The 17,944-nt window shown below is 37.3% G+C and overlaps 1 protein-coding gene across 2 annotated transcripts; it reads right to left on the reverse strand.

Annotated features, from left to right (window-relative positions):
• Positions 1–356: 356 nt before the first annotated feature.
• On the reverse strand, positions 357–17,136 carry tbx5a (T-box transcription factor 5a). 2 transcript variants are annotated; one of them, XM_067406739.1, is made up of 9 exons: positions 16,811–17,136; positions 16,018–16,197; positions 15,119–15,213; positions 13,288–13,407; positions 12,274–12,421; positions 9,554–9,706; positions 6,336–6,427; positions 3,307–3,539; positions 357–1,983 (listed from the first exon to the last, which is right to left on the reverse strand). In XM_067406739.1, exons 2-9 carry the CDS (start codon positions 16,159–16,161, stop codon positions 1,397–1,399), a joined length of 1,572 nt encoding a protein of 523 aa, XP_067262840.1. In that variant the 5' UTR covers positions 16,162–16,197; positions 16,811–17,136; the 3' UTR covers positions 357–1,396. The 2 variants fall into 2 exon arrangements, with proteins under 2 accessions (XP_067262840.1, XP_067262841.1); XM_067406740.1 differs by lacking the exons at positions 15,119–15,213; positions 16,811–17,136 and having other exon boundaries at positions 16,018–16,187.
• Positions 17,137–17,944: the final 808 nt, after the last annotated feature.

The following is a 17,944-nucleotide window of genomic DNA, read 5'->3' on the forward strand; positions in this document are numbered from 1 at the left end:
CAATCGCCTTCATTGTATTAACTCAAATTTTTAATTTCAATGAACTCAAAATTTTAAGACAACCAGGTAACTTTAAGTTAAAGCAACAATTATTTTTTACAGTGTAGATTTAATAGGTGTATGGTATTGCATAGATTAATGCCACAGTCAGTAGAGTTGCAATAAATAAACTCAGAATTCAAGGAAGATTCTTTTTACATTTATTCTGTTTTCTATGTACATTTTGTTGTATGTACAGCATGTTTTTATGTTTTTGACAGTTTTTCGTATGCATTGAAAATTTTAAACCAGTCCGATTATCTTTTTGTCTGTATCCCCCCCCCCCCCCATCTTTTTTTTTTTTTTTTTTAGCTCAAAGGAAAGTTTGACTACAAAACTCAAAGTAATGAAAAAACAAATGTCAAAAAGTCAACCTAGCAAATGGCCTTTAAGGTAAAGTAACATGAAGTTTTATAATACAAGAAAAATAAATACTATTAACAGGAAAAAAAAAAAAAAATCTGCTGACTATAAGTGTCCAAAAATAAACATTTCCATACCAACTTTTGTTAAGGTACTACATGTTGCATGTAAATTAAAAACAATGTTGTATCTTAGATGTTCTAGAATAACCCTAAAGCATTTTTAGCTGTCTGTGTTCTTACAGAGATACTGGGGCCAGTATGTCAGTGATAACTAGCTTATTGTACTATTGAACTACCAGTCTATTGTATTTTAGCTTGTATTGAGTGTTGTGCCTTATTTCCAGCTAACCGTTTAGTAAAAAGTGCTCATTTATCAAATAAATTTTACTGATGTTTTGTATCACGGACTTACTGGTAGTTTAGAGACACAAAGATGCATAAAAGATTGCTTTAAAACTTGTAATATATCCCTGAACAAAATCTGCATCACCAAAATGTTTTAGTCATCACCAAGTAAAAATCAGCACTTCTACCGTGATTTGAGAGACAAATGGTGCTCACTGACCAGAAGAAGGTTTCATGTTTTGTTTTTCTACAGATAAGATCCCAAAGACTTGTTCTATAACATATCACCTCATACTTTCAAAAGTACAAAGTCAAAAACAACTCAAACAATGAAATGGAAAAAATACTATAAAACTGGATTTTCTTCCCCCCTCAATTACTTTGCCATCTTGTTTTTTTTTTTTTAATAAGGTTTGTCGGTTGGCATTTTTGTGCATTTGTCTTTGCATTGAAAGGGAAAAGTTCTTTGTCCCTGATATTCAGTCAGTATCATGCAAAACTGCCCTGCTCAAACACAGAGAGGTTCAGTGCTGCCTCAGCCAGTTGAACTGGGCTCCGATATTTATGACACGAGTCTCACAAGGCAGCGTAGATATAAAAGATATAAATATGCAGGAAAGCGCCTCTCCTCCATGTTTGGGATCCAGTTAGCTGCCTTCATTCCAGTCGGGCATAATGCTGACGCTGTGCACGGCGTGGTACTGGTGCGGGGAGAGGGTGCGAGGGATACCGTGAGTGTACAAGTACTCGTTACCCTGTAGGCCGGCGGTCGGCGACTGGATCCCCGCGCTTGGACTGCACTGGCGGCCCAGTGGCTGATGAGGCATTGAACCCTGGTACATGGCGTGGGTGTCGCCCAGCTGTGGTGAGGCGTGGCCTGCGACGCCGCTCAATCTGGACACCAGCGGTCCTGAGGTGAAATGAGCAGAGAAGTGCTGATAGGGCAGCCGCTCCATCTGCTGCATGGTGGTCACGGAGCAGCCACCGTATGGCGAGACGCCCGCCCAGGTGTTGCAGCTGATGTCTTCCAGGCTAGGCACGGGCTCAGTGGATTGCGACGTGCTGGCATACATGCACGCCTGCCTCTGGCCAGATTCGGCCCTGTAGGGGGCGCCGCTGAGACCCAGAGACTGAGAGTAGCTCACGGGCCGGTAGTAGTGATCATCCTCGCTGGATGAGCTTTCCACATAGGTCTTCTTGTACGAGTGCTCTCCCGCGTGACAGTCGTCCTCAGCTGTGCACAGACAAAATGGGATGGAAATGAATTTTGGTATCATTTTGAAATCTCACAAGCCAAACGGGACTGAATCATTGCTATTAGTCACTGTAAAAAGTTTTCTTCCTCTATACTAGGGGTTGCACTGACTAATCAACTAGTCGACTTTAAAGCTCTGACAGTGAGCTTTACGCATGACGTCAACTTGTCGCTGACCTTGGCCTATAGAGGGTGCAACAGGATAAAAGTATCTTTGAAGTCCACCTTTACGTTCAGTATCCTACAGTTAATTACAAATAAATGCATACTCCGAGACCGCTCCATAAGATATGGTTGATTATACCATCTGGATGCTCAATTTTGATCGGGTTAATGCACGTTTTAAACAACTTATTGTACAGGTAAGTTAATCGCTGCTCTAAACTGCAGTGCTATACACGCACTACATTTCTGCGCTATTGAATGATTCTGTATGCGTGCAATATATTTGCACATGATGTGCATGTGTGGATTGTCAACACTGTTCTGTGATTTATCAGTAATAGCTTAGAACCTGAAAAGATCTAGCATGTATTTCTTAGTAACTAAAACGCACAGCTTTACTATTAGTAGAGAGACACTGGCAGGTAGAAGAATCGCTCTTTCACGAATGGATTCATATAAATGTAATCTTTACTGTGCTAGTTCACCTGTCTCTGATTTAGAACGAGCTGAAACATAATGACCCAATGACAAAAGAACTGATAAAAAACATGCGCGAGACGATGCAAAAGATGCAAGCGCAAGGGTCATATACACGTCCATCTAGTGTATATTTACATGGAAAAGTAGAACATTGGAATGGAAAATGCATACTGTGTGAACGGGTCCATATTTGTTTATTAATGACGTCATCATCTACTAGAAAATGTTGACTCAACTTTAATCACATAAATGTTGACTTAAAAAAATCTGAAGTCGTTCCAGCAAACGTTTGTCCGATGGCAACATTGTGTCCCTGGCCAGAAATAATCATGGTAGGATGGCATAAATCGGTTAAAATATATAACACAGAACATTTCCTAAAAATGCATTCAGACACATTTTATAACTTTCATTTTGGAACTACTTTTTGTGTCGGAGGGATGTCTTTTCAATGGTCATTAAACATCCAAATGTTTGCTGGGTCTATACAATGGAAAAAGTTTTTAGTACTGTTAAATCAGTTGCTGCCGTATATTTGATGCAAAACTCTGGCAACCACAGCTGCCGTTTTTTGCAGAAAATTTAACAGATTTTTTTACAGTATTCATTTATGCTAAAAGCTAAACTTTTTAGAAGTGAAATGGATGATGGACCCACCTTTCCTCTTGATGCAGTGATAGTCCTGGCCGTGTTCATGGGGCAGCGGGTAAGAGGACTGGGATTGGGGCAGCAGATCCTGCGACGTGCTCGTGACCCCGTTCTCACAGGAGTACTGAGAGCTCATGCCACTGGGAGTAGAGAGACCTTGGACGTCACCGCCGAACGGACTTTGGCTGGTGCCGACCCGCTGGCGTACAGTACTGCGAGGGACCACCGGGTACTCCTTGGTGCTTTAGAGAACAGAAAAGAGCCATTTCATGGCATACATTTACATGCTTTTCTTTCAGCCAAGGTCTCGAAACCATTCCTTTCATAACTAACCACATCCACCACTCCACGAGAATAATCTCTTCGCCATCTGTCTACGACAGGGGGGTTTTCATGCCAATTAATCTATGAAAGATGCATTAATTCCTTGACTATTTCTTTTGAACCACTGACCTGGTTTCCAGTTGGTCCGCGTTTAACTAAGACCAGACCTGCTAAGTCTCAGTGTTTGACAGTGGAGGACAGATAGGATATCAGGACCTTTGACTTCTACAGAGCACCACAGTGGAGTTTCTTTATTCTCTCTGTATTTTTATGATGCATTACTTTGCTTCGCTGTCTTTTTAACAAATAGTGCCTTCCTCACTTGTAAGTCATCTCGGATAAAAGCGTCTGCAGAATGAATAACTGAGAATAAAGTTAATAGTAGTGCTGTGTAACGGATTCAGTAGGAGAATCGTACAGGATTTAGTTGGGTCTTAAAGTCTTCAGGTCATTATCTGGAAACTCACTAGAAGGCTCTCGTGGGAGAGATTAGTCAGTTCTTTCTCTGCTTGTTTGAAAGTAACAACAGACAAAGTTAACTACGGCATGGAAAGAGCATTGCCATTTTTTCCTAGTGTATCATGAAGTCTGTCATTTTGGAGTGGACAACGCCTGTGTTGGCTGCTGTGGGCCGTACGACCAGATTTTCTGCTTTGAAAATGTGTTTTTCCACACTCTATACTGCAGTCATCTGGAGAAAATAAGAAAACGAGCCATGTGGTCTTTGCCTCCACTGGACCAACTATATCACAACTGCAGAGAACTGTTCTGGATCGACATAGAGCTGAAACAGAGATATTGCCATGGCTGTAGGGGGAGTGGACAGTTTTCAAGAGGAACACTCGCATAACAAGTGTCCCCTCAGTCGAGAGCACTGCCTTTGTGAAAGCAGCCGTCTCTGGTTTGTGTCTGAGTGTTTCTGCATTAACTAACACTACCCTGTTTAGTTTAGTTTTAATCTGCCAGGCCATCTGAAAATGCTGGTCAGTTCTCCTGTTATCTTTCAGCTCCTATGTTGGCTCACTGTAAAATATCAGAAAACTCAAAAACTTGAGGCAACAAGCTTCAGGAATTTTTTGAGTTTACTCAGTTTATGGAAAAAAGTTGGTGTCTATGGAAGCTTGTTGAATGAAATAATTGCGACTTCTAATCTCAGAATTCTGACTTTTTCTCCTCAGTTTATATCTCGGAATTCTGAGCTTATAACTGTCAATTCACAGAATTATTAGATATAAACTCAGAATTTTAAGAAAAGATTATGAGATAAAATGTCGCAACAGTCCATATTTTCCTTTTTTCCCCTTTTTTTTTTTTTAAAATCCGTGGAGGAAACAAGCTTCCGTAATGCAAACACAATATAATATGTTCTAAGCTTGCATTTTAAGTTTATGACCACTGATGTTGTATACTATGATGTAGAACTTTCTTAGTTTAACTTGTGTATCAGCTACATGGGTATCAATCTAAAAAGGTTATATAGAATTACTTCTATCCACCAAAGAAAGTTGTGTAAATGTGCTGAAATAGAAGAAACCGCACCATACAGAACACTGATGGTAATGGACATAACACAACTTTTACAACAAAACATAATCCATTTCTTTCTTTTGATGATTTTGAGAAGGCGATTCATGCCTTTGTTTCTGTGAGGCTTGAGTATTGAAACTCTTTGTATATGGGTGTTTGCCAAACAACATTAAACCCATTCCAGTTGGTTCAGAATGCTGCATCAGGAGCATATTTCCCCTATTCTGGCTTCTCTGGGCTGGTTGCCAGTGCAGTATAGGATTGATTTTAAGCTCCTAGTATTTATCTACAAGTCTGCGAATGGGTTAGCACCCTTACCTGTCAGAGCTCTTACACATGCACAAGCCTTCTTGCTTTTTAAGGTCTTCTGATCAGTCAGTTTTGATTGTTTAGAGGACTATGTTAGTAGTAGCGCTGGAGATGGAAACATTTTTAAAAGTCATCTGAAGGCGCATCTTCTTTGTCTACACTTTAAACCCGAATAAGATGGGATAACTCAAAAAAATTGAGGTAATCAGTTACACAAGTTATGATGTTCCCAAATTTAAGTAAACAGAACTATCAAGTTTACAGTTTGTAGTACTCATGCATGTTAATTGCTCCTAATTTGAAGTAGTGAGTTAGCTAACTCGTACATTTTAATAGCAATTAACATAAAAGATTTAGTTGATTAACTTTTTTTATTTTGAGTTCTTGCAAATGAGTTAGTTTGAGGCATTGTCTGTATGTAATATTTTCTTGGTGTCTTGCCTGTGTGTTTTGTTTTTGTTTTCTTTTAATATGGTTTATTTTATTATTGTTCAGCACATTGGTCAACACTCTGTTTTAAATAGTGCTTCATAAATTAACTAACTAATCAAACACTCTAAAACATGTACTTCTCAAAAACAAATTATAATGTCATCATAAATCCCCATGCTTTGACCAAAAATAATAATGATTCAAGTGCACCAACAATGATCAAACTGAACATGCTCAGCAGTGAGACTAACAGACTTGAAACTAAATGGCCAAAAAATGGACTTTAGTAAATATTTATGTAATGTCAACTTTTTCTACATTCAATAGTTCAGAATAGTTTGTATAACAAAACAAAAATGCTGATATGTTTGTTTATATCAAAATAACTCATTATGCAAGCACTGGATTATGTACGATTATGTCACTCTTCACAGATTTCAACTCACCTCTGCATTCTTGACATGCGATGCAGCTCCATATCGTCACTTCCACGAAAGCCCTTTGCGAAGGGATTGTTCTCGATCTTCAGCTGGGTGATCTGTAAAACAACCAACACACAAATGTGGTCTTTTCATTCATTTGGAACAAACAATGAGATCCTCAACCTGATTTGAACTCCAGATATTTTGTTATTAATGGCATAAGAGCATGCATCGACATCTTAGAGACTTCAAGAGATCGAAAGAAGTTACTCCTAAATGGTAAACCATGGCAGACAAAGCAGGAAAACTCAAAAAAGATGGCTTGATTTCCTTTTTATCATTTGCAGTAATGTGTTCATGGATTTGCATTGCCCACTGTTCACTGTCTTCAAAATGATTGTCTTGTATGTTTGTGTTAATTGGGGAACCCATTGTAATTGTCTTTGAAGGCATATCTAATAGAATGTTAGATGTAGGAGCAAAATGAGCTGCTCTGTGTGGAAATTGACAAGTTATCCTGGTGGTTTACTACTCTGCTTGGTCAGCAGATGATGAAAAGATGAAATCTCCATGTACCCAGCATTGAGGTTTGTTTGATGCTGGTCTAATATTGAAAAACATCTGTCAGTTTGGATAAAGATTGGTGTAGATTTTTTTTTTCTTTGCATAAGCCTGAAAATGTCTAATAATTCCACATGTGAAGAAAGAATAATTCATTTGAATCTTTTCTGTGAGATCTGCCTATGAATATCATCGGCCTAATATAAAATATCAAAAGTCAATGTAAAATATTTTAATTTTTGTAAATAGTGTCCATGCATTTAAAAAAATGTAATAATTTAATTATAAAGTGATATTATTATTATTATTATTATTATTATTATTATTAAAGTGCCTTTTTGATAATCTGATTTGATAGATTACAAAACTTGTGAATCTGTGAAAGTTAATAAAAGACTTGCATAAGTACATAAAATTGAACAAAGCATACAAAAAAGATAGTATTTAAGCATTTGTATATAAGGTAAATCCCAAGTGCCTCTGGCAAATGTACAGAAGCTGTTTTAAAGATGCTCTGGACTCTAATGAGTGAGTTCAGGGATAATCCTCTAATGAGACTCTCTCTCTCTCTCTCTCTCTCTCTCTCTCTCTGGGAGGGTTTTGTTTTGGCTGTTGTGGTGTGTTTCCTAACAGGACCTGATCTTTGACATTACTTTGGCTCTCACTTGAGATGAAACCTTGTAAAAATGTGCATGTTGGGACGCACCTTTGAGCTCTGAAAAAGCACTGTGCGTGTGACTTTACAAAATTCAGTATTTTTATATATGACAATTTGATGTCCTTAATGTGTACCTTTTTTCATAAAAGTGCAAACAGAATAATTTCAAAATATGTCAATGTCGCATTTGCGAAGGTCGACTATTGTTTTATTTCAATTTTTTTTATGTTGCTGTATTGTTTTCGTCTTTATATTCAGTTCATTTCTATAACTTTTCACTGATAAATTTGATTACCAGAAGTACAGGTTATTGCATTTAAATGCAGTTATATTAGCAGTACTATACGGCACGTTTTGTTTGTATATTCGCATGAAATAACCATATTCATACGGCCTGTTTAATGCTACTCGATGAAGAATATGTGCCATACATGCTCTGGTAAATTGTGTTACCTTTTGTAACTTGTAACATGTTGCTCATAGTGAAAGAAAGGGCACATGATTATCAGCGTTGGCTTGTTTAGCTGCAATCTTAAGACCCAAAAGGTTATTCAAAAACAATCATTTTTAATGACATACAGGTGCTCATGCTTTTACCCTTTTAAGGTATGTAAAATTGCTTTCTTAAAAAATATTTGTAAATACTCGGCTAAATGAACAATTTTATGTTGCATTTAGGTTTTTAGGATAAATAAAACTTTAAAAAGCTGACTGGTTGGAATTAAAAGTAATAAGCAGTGTAAATAATTAATAAACTTAAACCGTTGATTAAAAAACAGCATGTTTCGCTTTGTGTTAAAAGCGAGGGCGAAAACGGCTTCCTTCAGCTTGGCGATCTCTTTCACTTCAACAAAAAAATATTTCGGTCCTCACAGACAATATTTCATAATAAATTCGAAATATCGTACACTTTAAGCCTTCGAGAGCCGTCAAATAAACGAGCATTTGATTGTGCCATAGTTTTACACCAATTGCAATCAATGAATACATACAGGTTGGCCTATCCAGAAGAGGTCTGGATTAAAGTGTGTTAAATATGTGCAGTTCGATGTTCTTTCTCACATTATCACACAGACCTCAATTATAATCAGATGAGTGTTAGACACACTGCAAGCTTATCTTTATCATGTTCCAGTTTGTGATTTTACGGAATCGCGGTGTCATTAAGGCTTTTAACTGGATAAAAGTTACAATAGCAACTGTCCATCTGTGCAACAAGTGTGACAAAAACTCAGACATGCAATAATTTTATATAACGCATTATGTACATAATTGTTTTATCTCTTTATTTAGTTCTATTTGTGCAAACGCTATCTTTCCGTATCCGTATTATTATTATTTTTCTTTCAAGAGAAAGACACGCGTAACATTTACGAGCTAGAAATGTCTTGGTTTGGGAGCTAAACTATTAAACAGTAATCAAATTTTGAATTCAAGAATGGAAATATTAGAGAAACACAACAGCTGACCAAATCAAAAATGTTTAGTAGCCACATAAATCTTTCGGACATGTTTTATTCTTTTTTGTTTTTTGTTTTCTGAGTAGAATATAATTCATGGAAATGTAATAAAACACGCGTTACTTTTTTTTTAACTACAACAGAATCTCAGTATAGTTTTGGTTTCTGGAGAATCGCTTAACCAAGTAATGAATTTCGTGAATTCAGAGTGAAAAATCTAAACAAGCACTGTGATAAAATATAATTTAATTACATGGCTTGTTAGTCTATAGATGTAATTAATATCTTAATAATTCCCAGTTACAATTAGCAACAATATTTCTGATAGCTGAACAATTTAATTTATTTAGGGCAAATCGGCCAGGCTATCAAAGTTAGGCGTGTAGTTTGGCTGGAATCATTTTACCAATCATAAGCTCATTCGAATCTCTTGTCATTGACCTGAAGCAGGTTATTCTATACTAATTCAACAATTCACACACACACACTTACTTCATGATTTGAATGTTAAAAATGATCTCAACATGATAAACCTAAAATATTTGATCAATCTAACTTCTTACCTTATGGTTTTGGTAAGACGTGACTGCAATGAACGCCGTTTCTGGGAACACATGAGTGCAGAAAGCGGTGTTTTTGGATCCAAATCCATTATTTTCATCTGCCTTCACGATGTGGATCCTTGGTTGATATTTATGCATGGAATTCAGGATGATCTGGAAAGAAAATAGAGCTTAAATATGACGACCATTATTTTTCTATAATATACAGCAAGATATAATATATCTATAGAAAAACATTTCATATAAAATTATGCAACCATGCATGATTAATGTAGGCTAACTGCGAAAGAACGACGCTTACAAATTGTTATGACTGAACGTTTATCTTTCTATCAGCTGCGTTTTTTAAACACTTTCATTTTTCAAATCGCTTTGAGATCAATAATCGGCGCTGTTGCGCTCCGTCTGTTCGCTTTCCTTGGACAAGCCTAATTGTAGTGTCGGATTTTGGAGTTAGAGCCACTTTGTTAAGACAAATCCCGGCTTTTAATATTAGCACAAACCGTTTTGTCATCCTGTTACTTATTGTTCAAACTAGACAGAGTCTGAGCAGCGCTGGATCTGATTTACAGATACACCACTGCAGAAAAATCCCAATATAGTTGCTGTTTTGCAGTGGTCACTTGTCTTAAATATGGATTTTAAATAGAATATTGCTTTTTGTTCAAGTTCTTGTCGGCTTTGTCGGCTGTTCTTTTCCAAGTCTAATGTGTGTGTATAATGTAGGCTACTTTGTCTAAACTTTGCATTCTGGATGTGGATGCCAAGTTTACACACACATACATTCCTCTTTTCCATTTTCATGCGTTTTCCCCTCGCATGCATTCTCCAAACAACTGCAGCGTTTCTGCAGCGTTTTCTTTGATCAGTGCCATCGGTCCAGTCCCTCTGAGCCGCTTTTGGCTCAAATCAACACTGAGACTTGGAAAGCAGGGCTTGCTGTAAACTTTAAACACAGCTCTCAGCTGGGAATATTGCTTTAGCTCCAGATCGACAAGATGATTTATTAGATAAATATAAATATATAATAATATATAACACTTTAAAAAATGCATGTGATGTCAAAATAAAATTCTGAAGCACACTGTAGGCCTACTTGGACACTGCAACCAAACAGAAAATGTGGAAATCTGCATGGACATCAGAAAAGTTTTCTGTGGGACCACCCACTGTTCTGGATGCCCTGTTGCTCCATTTCTCCATTTGCCCCCGCGCTGTATGATAGTTTTTAATGATAGTGAGCGATCACTGAGGGCCATGAATGTTGCCCCACTCTTTCATGTTCCCGACATCACAGGGACTCTGAAACCCTGCAGATTAACAGCCTTTGTATACCTCTGTCCATCACTCATCACACTCTGCCATTAGATATAAACAGTTTGAAGCACAGTTATCCAAACTCCGCCATTTTGACTCAGATATTTCTGGATGGCTGCAAGAGGCAGGGAATGTGTGTATGCCTATTGATGAATGGTACTAAAATGATCAAAGCCAGTTTGCTTCGATCTAAAAACGCCTTGAACTTGGAACATTCAGACTGTACTCAAGTTAACTATTGCTTTTACTGTGTTCATACTTGGTAAGTGACCCACATGGGAATTATTGTGAGTTTCTTTCAGACATCTTTATCTCATCATTGGAGTCTAATTAAGACAGAGTTGGGAAATATTGGCTGGTTTTATGTATTTCCTAACAGGTTCCAGCTTATAGCTTTGCATGTTCAGCCTTGCTTCTGAGACTAGTAATTATAAATAGGTCTGAAATTATTTCAACCACCTGGAACAACAAACCGATAGATTGTTATTTTGGTCGAGAAGCCGTACTTCATTTATAAATCCCAGGGTACTCTTTCGGCACAAAAGGGGGCACGCCAAGAACCGCTGCAACCAATCAAAAATGCATTCTGGACAGAAATTTACAACTCTGCTCACATTCCAGCCGGGCTCCGATTTCATTCTACCAGCTGAGGTTTGGCAGCAAAACAAGCTTGATCGACTTCAACCTTGTGATCAGAACTAAACAGCAAAGAGCTCACAGTCACAAATACACATGTGAGGCATCTAATCAACATCTCTTTGCAGGAATAAACCCAGTGCTCACTCTTAAGGTGATCTGGGCTAAATCTGAGAAATGTTGAACAACATGCTCTTGAATTAAGAGTACCACTGTGGGCTGAAAAACTCCTCTACACTAGCTTAAGCCAAAAGTGGACGCTTCACATATCAAGATTGCTGGTACCTGGAGAATGAAAAACAGTTTACAGAGCGTAAATTTGTAATCTGAACTAAGTGTGTCCACATCTGAGGCTGTCTGCTGGTGCGTTTGTTGTCACAATTATCATTACTGGATTTAAGATGTGTTTTGGTTATTACACTGTTCTGGCGTTTGTCAGTAGCACCTATTCAGGGCTGTATTTCCTGAGCTGGAGTTCCGATGCAATTCACCCGCAAAATGCTACCTAAAAACTCAAATCCTCTTTCTCTGCTTGGCCTGAGGGAAAAAATGAGGAATGCTTGTCATGAGTTCTGTGTCTGAAAAAAATAGTTACTGTTTATATTCAAGTCAAAAATCACTGAACCAACCTTTAAACATCCATTTATGCCAACAAAACAAGTAGCTTTTTAGGGTGTGCAATCCAACATGATTTTGTCAAATATATTTCTGTGTTCAAGGGTTGGGGTTAGTTTCAAAGCAAATACATGAGACAAATATTCACTCACATGTCCGAAGGGATCCAGGTGGTTGTTTGTCAGTTTAAGCTTCTGGAAAGACACCAGTTGCCGCATCCAGTGTGCGCCAGTGGCCGGAGAATCCGGATGGACGTATAGCCTTCCCGGCATGGCAGGTTCTGCTTTCCCCGTCACAGACCTGAGCCATAGTGCAAAACACACTCATTTGCATCATTGCATCAACTTCCCTCCAAACTTTTATACTTGCAATATTTTATATTAGTTACTTGTGATTATATTGTTCTCAGGTTTGAGATTCTCTTCATTTGTCCCATGCATTAATTAGTACAAGGGTGATTTCATTAAAACTAACAGATGTTTTGTTCCCTGAACATATGTTTGCTTTATTGAAATTGAAACTTGTCAAAATGTGATTCAGCCTCCATTTATCATGCATCACTGCCTTGTGCATTGTACATAATGTCTTTCAAAGACCGGTTTATTTGGTTAATGGCTAAGATGATGGTTGATCAAGAGGGTCGTTAGTTCCAGAACATGCACTGAACGGGTAATTATCGGGGATGTTGGCCTGTGGACATCCTCCCTCAATAACCTCAACAATTTAAAACCACTGACCCTGAAAAAGGAGCATAAAACAAGTAGCATAATACTGTGTTTTCTGTTTTGCTGTAGGAAGCAGATGGAATCGAATATATATATAAGTCTGTTTTTCCTCATCCTTTAATGTAAACATTTTAAAGTGTAAATATAAACTTTCAATTGTTTGAAACTAAAATGAAGTCTGTATAACCATTATTTAGGAATATCTGAATCATCATCTTTTCTTAGTCTTAGTAAAGCATGCATAAAGACCATGAATGAGTCTTATTTAATTATTTAATTAAAAGGAATATGTGACAGTTTGATAGGTCTTGCCAAGAACATTTGAGAAGCTTGTCTTTAGTACTAGAAGGTACGGGGCAGCAATATTGAGAACTTTACATCTAAATAATAACCTGTAGCAGTGACATTAACTGTGAATAAAACAATTGATGACTCACGAACCATTTGTTATCGGCGAATTTATAGCGGTGGTCATCGGCTGGCACAACATCCATCAGGAGAATGTATTTGGTTTTTGGGTTCAACCCGGTGACCTTCACTTTGAAGCTTGGGAACATCCGCCTGTGGATGAAAACGGGACAATATTACAGCACGGATTGCGTAAAGGTTGTGTTGAAGCTTTTATTAAATAATAATAATAATAATATAAAGTATATTTTTTAATGGAAGAAACAAAACAACAACAAAATCCATAATTTTAGACGTATAAACGAGCAGTGCTGGATATACATTTTGACACGGCACAACTTTCTGACTATTTCATATATAGGCTTTTATGATCGTGACCCTTTACTACCTTTAGTATGATAAATCTGATTCAGATTATTTTTGTCGTACACATGACGATATAGGCTATAAGTCTGCAAATACAACGTTTAAATTACAGAATATAAAAGGAACATTTAGGACAAGTAACACAAATAATGAGATATTGGTGTGAACTATGAAAATGTGCATATATGTGCTTTCAGTGGCACAACTTCACATGTGATGCACGGTTTCACTTTAAGAAACACACGTATTAAAATGCACAAAAGAACATTTATATTTCGTTTAATTCTCCAGATTGATATATGAGAGTTTTTTTTCCAATAAACTGACGAGAAAATTATATTAGAACAAAAGCCACCTTTGTCCAGCTCTGTGCAGAGAGAAAATCATAAGCTGCACATTTTGAAATCTGCCGCGATGTAATTGTTATGAATAGCCTAATAAATGAGAATAACTGCAAGACAATTCGCTGCATGCATACGGAGATTTATGACGTTAAACATCAACTTAATCTCCCTCGATTAGCTCGGTATTTCTCGAACTTTACCTTGCCTTTTTATCTTCTCACACTGACCATAATGTTAAGCAACAGCACTGAGGAGTTCATGCACAGTGATTTCATGCTTTAAACCCGCATGTGATTTCTGAGAAGCCTTACTGTGATTAAAGAAGCAAAATGTTTTGTGAATGAAAGAGGCACTGAAACACAGTTAGCCTACATGTTCAATATGTTTTTAAAACACTTCTTAGCTATTAGAGAGAAATAACATCAGCCTTTGTTGTTAACAATTAGTATTTATAAACATTTATAATTTACAAACAGTTAATACCCAATGTAACCTTAAAAAAAGCCCCGCTAATTTTATATTTCAGAGGCAATACGCGATGGTTTGTGATGATAGCATTTTAAAGCGCTCTTATTGTTTTAGAGAGAGATCCAAGTTCAGTGCATGACTTTAACTTTATTGGAAAAATCTGCATCAAGAATACAGACGATGATTGTTTCCAGCTCCACTCATAACTAGGATAAAAACTCATCTTAAATGATGGAGTCAAACCATTGCTTATTGAAGTACGCGGGATTAGTCTATTCTGACACTGCAAACTTTCAAAACACATTCTTAACAAAAATAATTGAAATTGAATTTAAAATTTATATAATAAAAAACTAAAAATACATCTAAATTAATAGTTATTGCAGTGTAGAAATCTGAATTTTATGTTATCATATATAAAGCCAAGCAAACCAGTCTGTGTCGATAAAAATTTTAATGGAAAATTTATAATTAATTCTAATTCAATAAACATGTCCATTGCAGTGGGGAAACAGACGAAGGCTCATATAATAAAATTATATACAATTATTAGTATTATAATAATCAATTTGTGCATTTTTTTTTTTTTTTTTTTTTTTTTTTTTGTGTGTGTGTGTGTGTGTGTGTGTGTGTTTAGTCAAGTTATCTGAAAACTGCATTGATGCAATGAAAAGATTGTGTCTTACCTCCCTGCTTTGGTGATGATCATTTCAGTTCCCACTTCATGAAACTTTGTCCACAACTCTCGCTCGTGTAAGTAAACTTTTATCCCTTCCATTCCCTTTTAAAAAGACAGATGCAGACGTGGAGAATGAACAAATGGACTGCATATTTTCAAGCATTAATAACGACGCTGCCGCTACTCCAAATTGCATCAAAATGCGTGTGCAGAAGAAAGAAGAAAAAAGTTGTTCAGCTTTAAGTAGATCAATAAAAGTTACTAAACCAAAATATATGGCAATAAACGCCAAGATTACGTTTTGATTTTGTACTAAACCATCGTTTGAAAAACTGAGTAAGCTAACATTACCTGAAATTCTTTTAGAACGAACATTTAAGTTATTATTTTCGAATGGTGTTGTAGCAAAGAGAACATTTTCAGAAATAGCCTATGTGAACTAGCTACTGCCAAATATTCCCACATGTACCTTCATGATCTGCATTACTTTTAGTTGCATTATTTTCTTTTGATGATTTTATGCATCTCATTCCGTCAATCTATATTTGAATCCTCTTCGAAAGCATTCGTGCCTCGTCGACCATCTGAACAAATGTTATGAAATTACTGCACAGCTTTATTCATTTTCTTATGTCAGCGGCTGTTCAACAGTTAACAACTATAGCGTATTTAGCAATCTAAATGGGCACATTCCATATTATTATTTTTATAAACAGCTAGTTATACTAAAAACTGACCCACACACTAACCCTAACAGAAAACTCTCTGGAATTTCACATTTAAAAATAACTTTGTTCTGTGGTACTTCTGGGTAGCCAAAATATGGTAAAGTAGGCACACACACACACACACACACACACACACACACACACACACAATGAAGTGGTTGAAGACAGTAGCTGTTACCTGTTGAATGTAAGTTGTCTGTGATGACGGGGATTTGCTAGCGGCTCCATTCTGCTTGTCTGATTTACCGTCGTTTTGTAAATCTTTTGAATCAGTGTCACTGGGAGAGTTTTGGAGTCGAAAGGTGTCTTCGCTGTCCGCCATGTCAGAAGGGCCTGTGAACTACTTCCACCGCGAGGCCTAAATGACAGAAAAGAAAGCGTTAAACAAGCGTTTCAGTTGTTCGGTTCCCCTCAGCCCATTTTGCACCACAGTAATAAGTCCTTGCCATTGATTACAATGACAGAAATGATCATTGTGCTTGTGAGTTTTGCATTTATGCTAACGAAATAAACTTCCAAAACAGTCTTCATTTAAAACTCTCCCATATGGTCCAACAAAAACAAGTGCAGTGTTCATAATATTGAAAAGTCTGCTCACATAAATCATCCAATCAATCGCAACTTCCTTTGAACACAAACACACACATTATATAAACCTACACATTAATAAAGCCTACGTATTAGATACATAATTCATAAACATATAGCTTTTTACACAATGCAGTTCAGTTCTCATTGTCTTCCTTGGTGCGTCTATGAATTCTATGAATGGGTTAGGAGCTATAATCATTGCAACTTTGAAGTGTAAGTGTTTGATAAATAATATTCCGCAATTATAATGAACGACAATAGATCATTCTATGCATCACGGATGGTTTACACATCTGTATACCGATGGTTTAAGCTGTAGCGATGGCCTAAGTGCAACAACTCAATGAATCAAACTCGAAGAAACTGACATTGGACATTACCTTAAATTCCGATGCAGTTTTGCGAGTCCCTGAAACGGTACAATAAGCTCGTAGCAGTTCCAAATACTCGCGGTTTGATAGCGAACTTCCCTTTGAATGTCAAATATATTCCAAGCGTGAAGCTCACGGGATTCTGCTCGGTGAACCCATGGATTTGCTCTACGTCCTCAGTGAGGCAAGAATCTTCATCCAGATCGATTTAAAAACGATAATCTTTCTTCTGGTGGTAGTGATGGACTTGCACTAATGGCAGTTCGCACGCATTCGGAGGCTCTGTCTAGTATTCCTCGAGAAAAGAAGCACGATCACCTCCTCCCTCGCTCTCTTTCTCTATCCGTCCCCTCTCTCTGTCTCTCTTCCTCTGTTTCTCTAATGGTCAAACCCCGTGCGTTACGCTGGAAAACGGAAGCGCTGGGACGAACCACGTAGGTAGTGTGGGTTCGTCTGCAATGCCGTGACAATATCGGTCCACCCACAGTATAACTGCCCCCCACATTACCCCCACCCACCCTCCCTTCATCTGTATCCTTCTATGAGGAGACATTTTATACGCACATATAAAATAAGTTTAATGCATTTCATCTTAGGCTACCAAATAGGCTAACTAGTAATGTGTGTAGGCTATTTTGCATCTTGTCGGATCAAATTTGTTTTATTAAGCAGGCCTGAAAAATGTCTTAAATTAAAAATAAAATGCACATTTGTGCATTTGGCAGATGATTCCATCCAAAGCGACTTGCATTGCATTCACAGCACACATTCTATCAGTTCTTGCTTTCCCTGGGAATCGAACCCATGACCTTTGCTCGCGCATGCTCTAGAGTTTGAGCTACATGAATGCATAATATAAAATAGACAAAATATATTGTGATACATTTTTGAAAGCTTTTGTAGATTAAACCTAATAATCCTGAGAGTAAAACAGACACAGGACATGCAAAAATGATTAGAACGCGGATTTCATTTTGTAGGACGTTTGAAATAGGAAGTTTGCGTCACATAATGTGTGCAAGATACAATCGTGTGTTTGTGAGCGCTTGTTTGTTGCGTTATGATTCAATAGTGTTAAGGTCGATAAGACGGATCTGCCGTGGCCTGCATGAAGCCGTAATTTAGAAACCAGTGTCGCTGGCA

The sequence above is a fragment of the Chanodichthys erythropterus genome, chromosome 13 (genome assembly GCF_024489055.1).
Source record: "Chanodichthys erythropterus isolate Z2021 chromosome 13, ASM2448905v1, whole genome shotgun sequence".
Classification (NCBI taxonomy): domain Eukaryota; kingdom Metazoa; phylum Chordata; class Actinopteri; order Cypriniformes; family Xenocyprididae; genus Chanodichthys; species Chanodichthys erythropterus.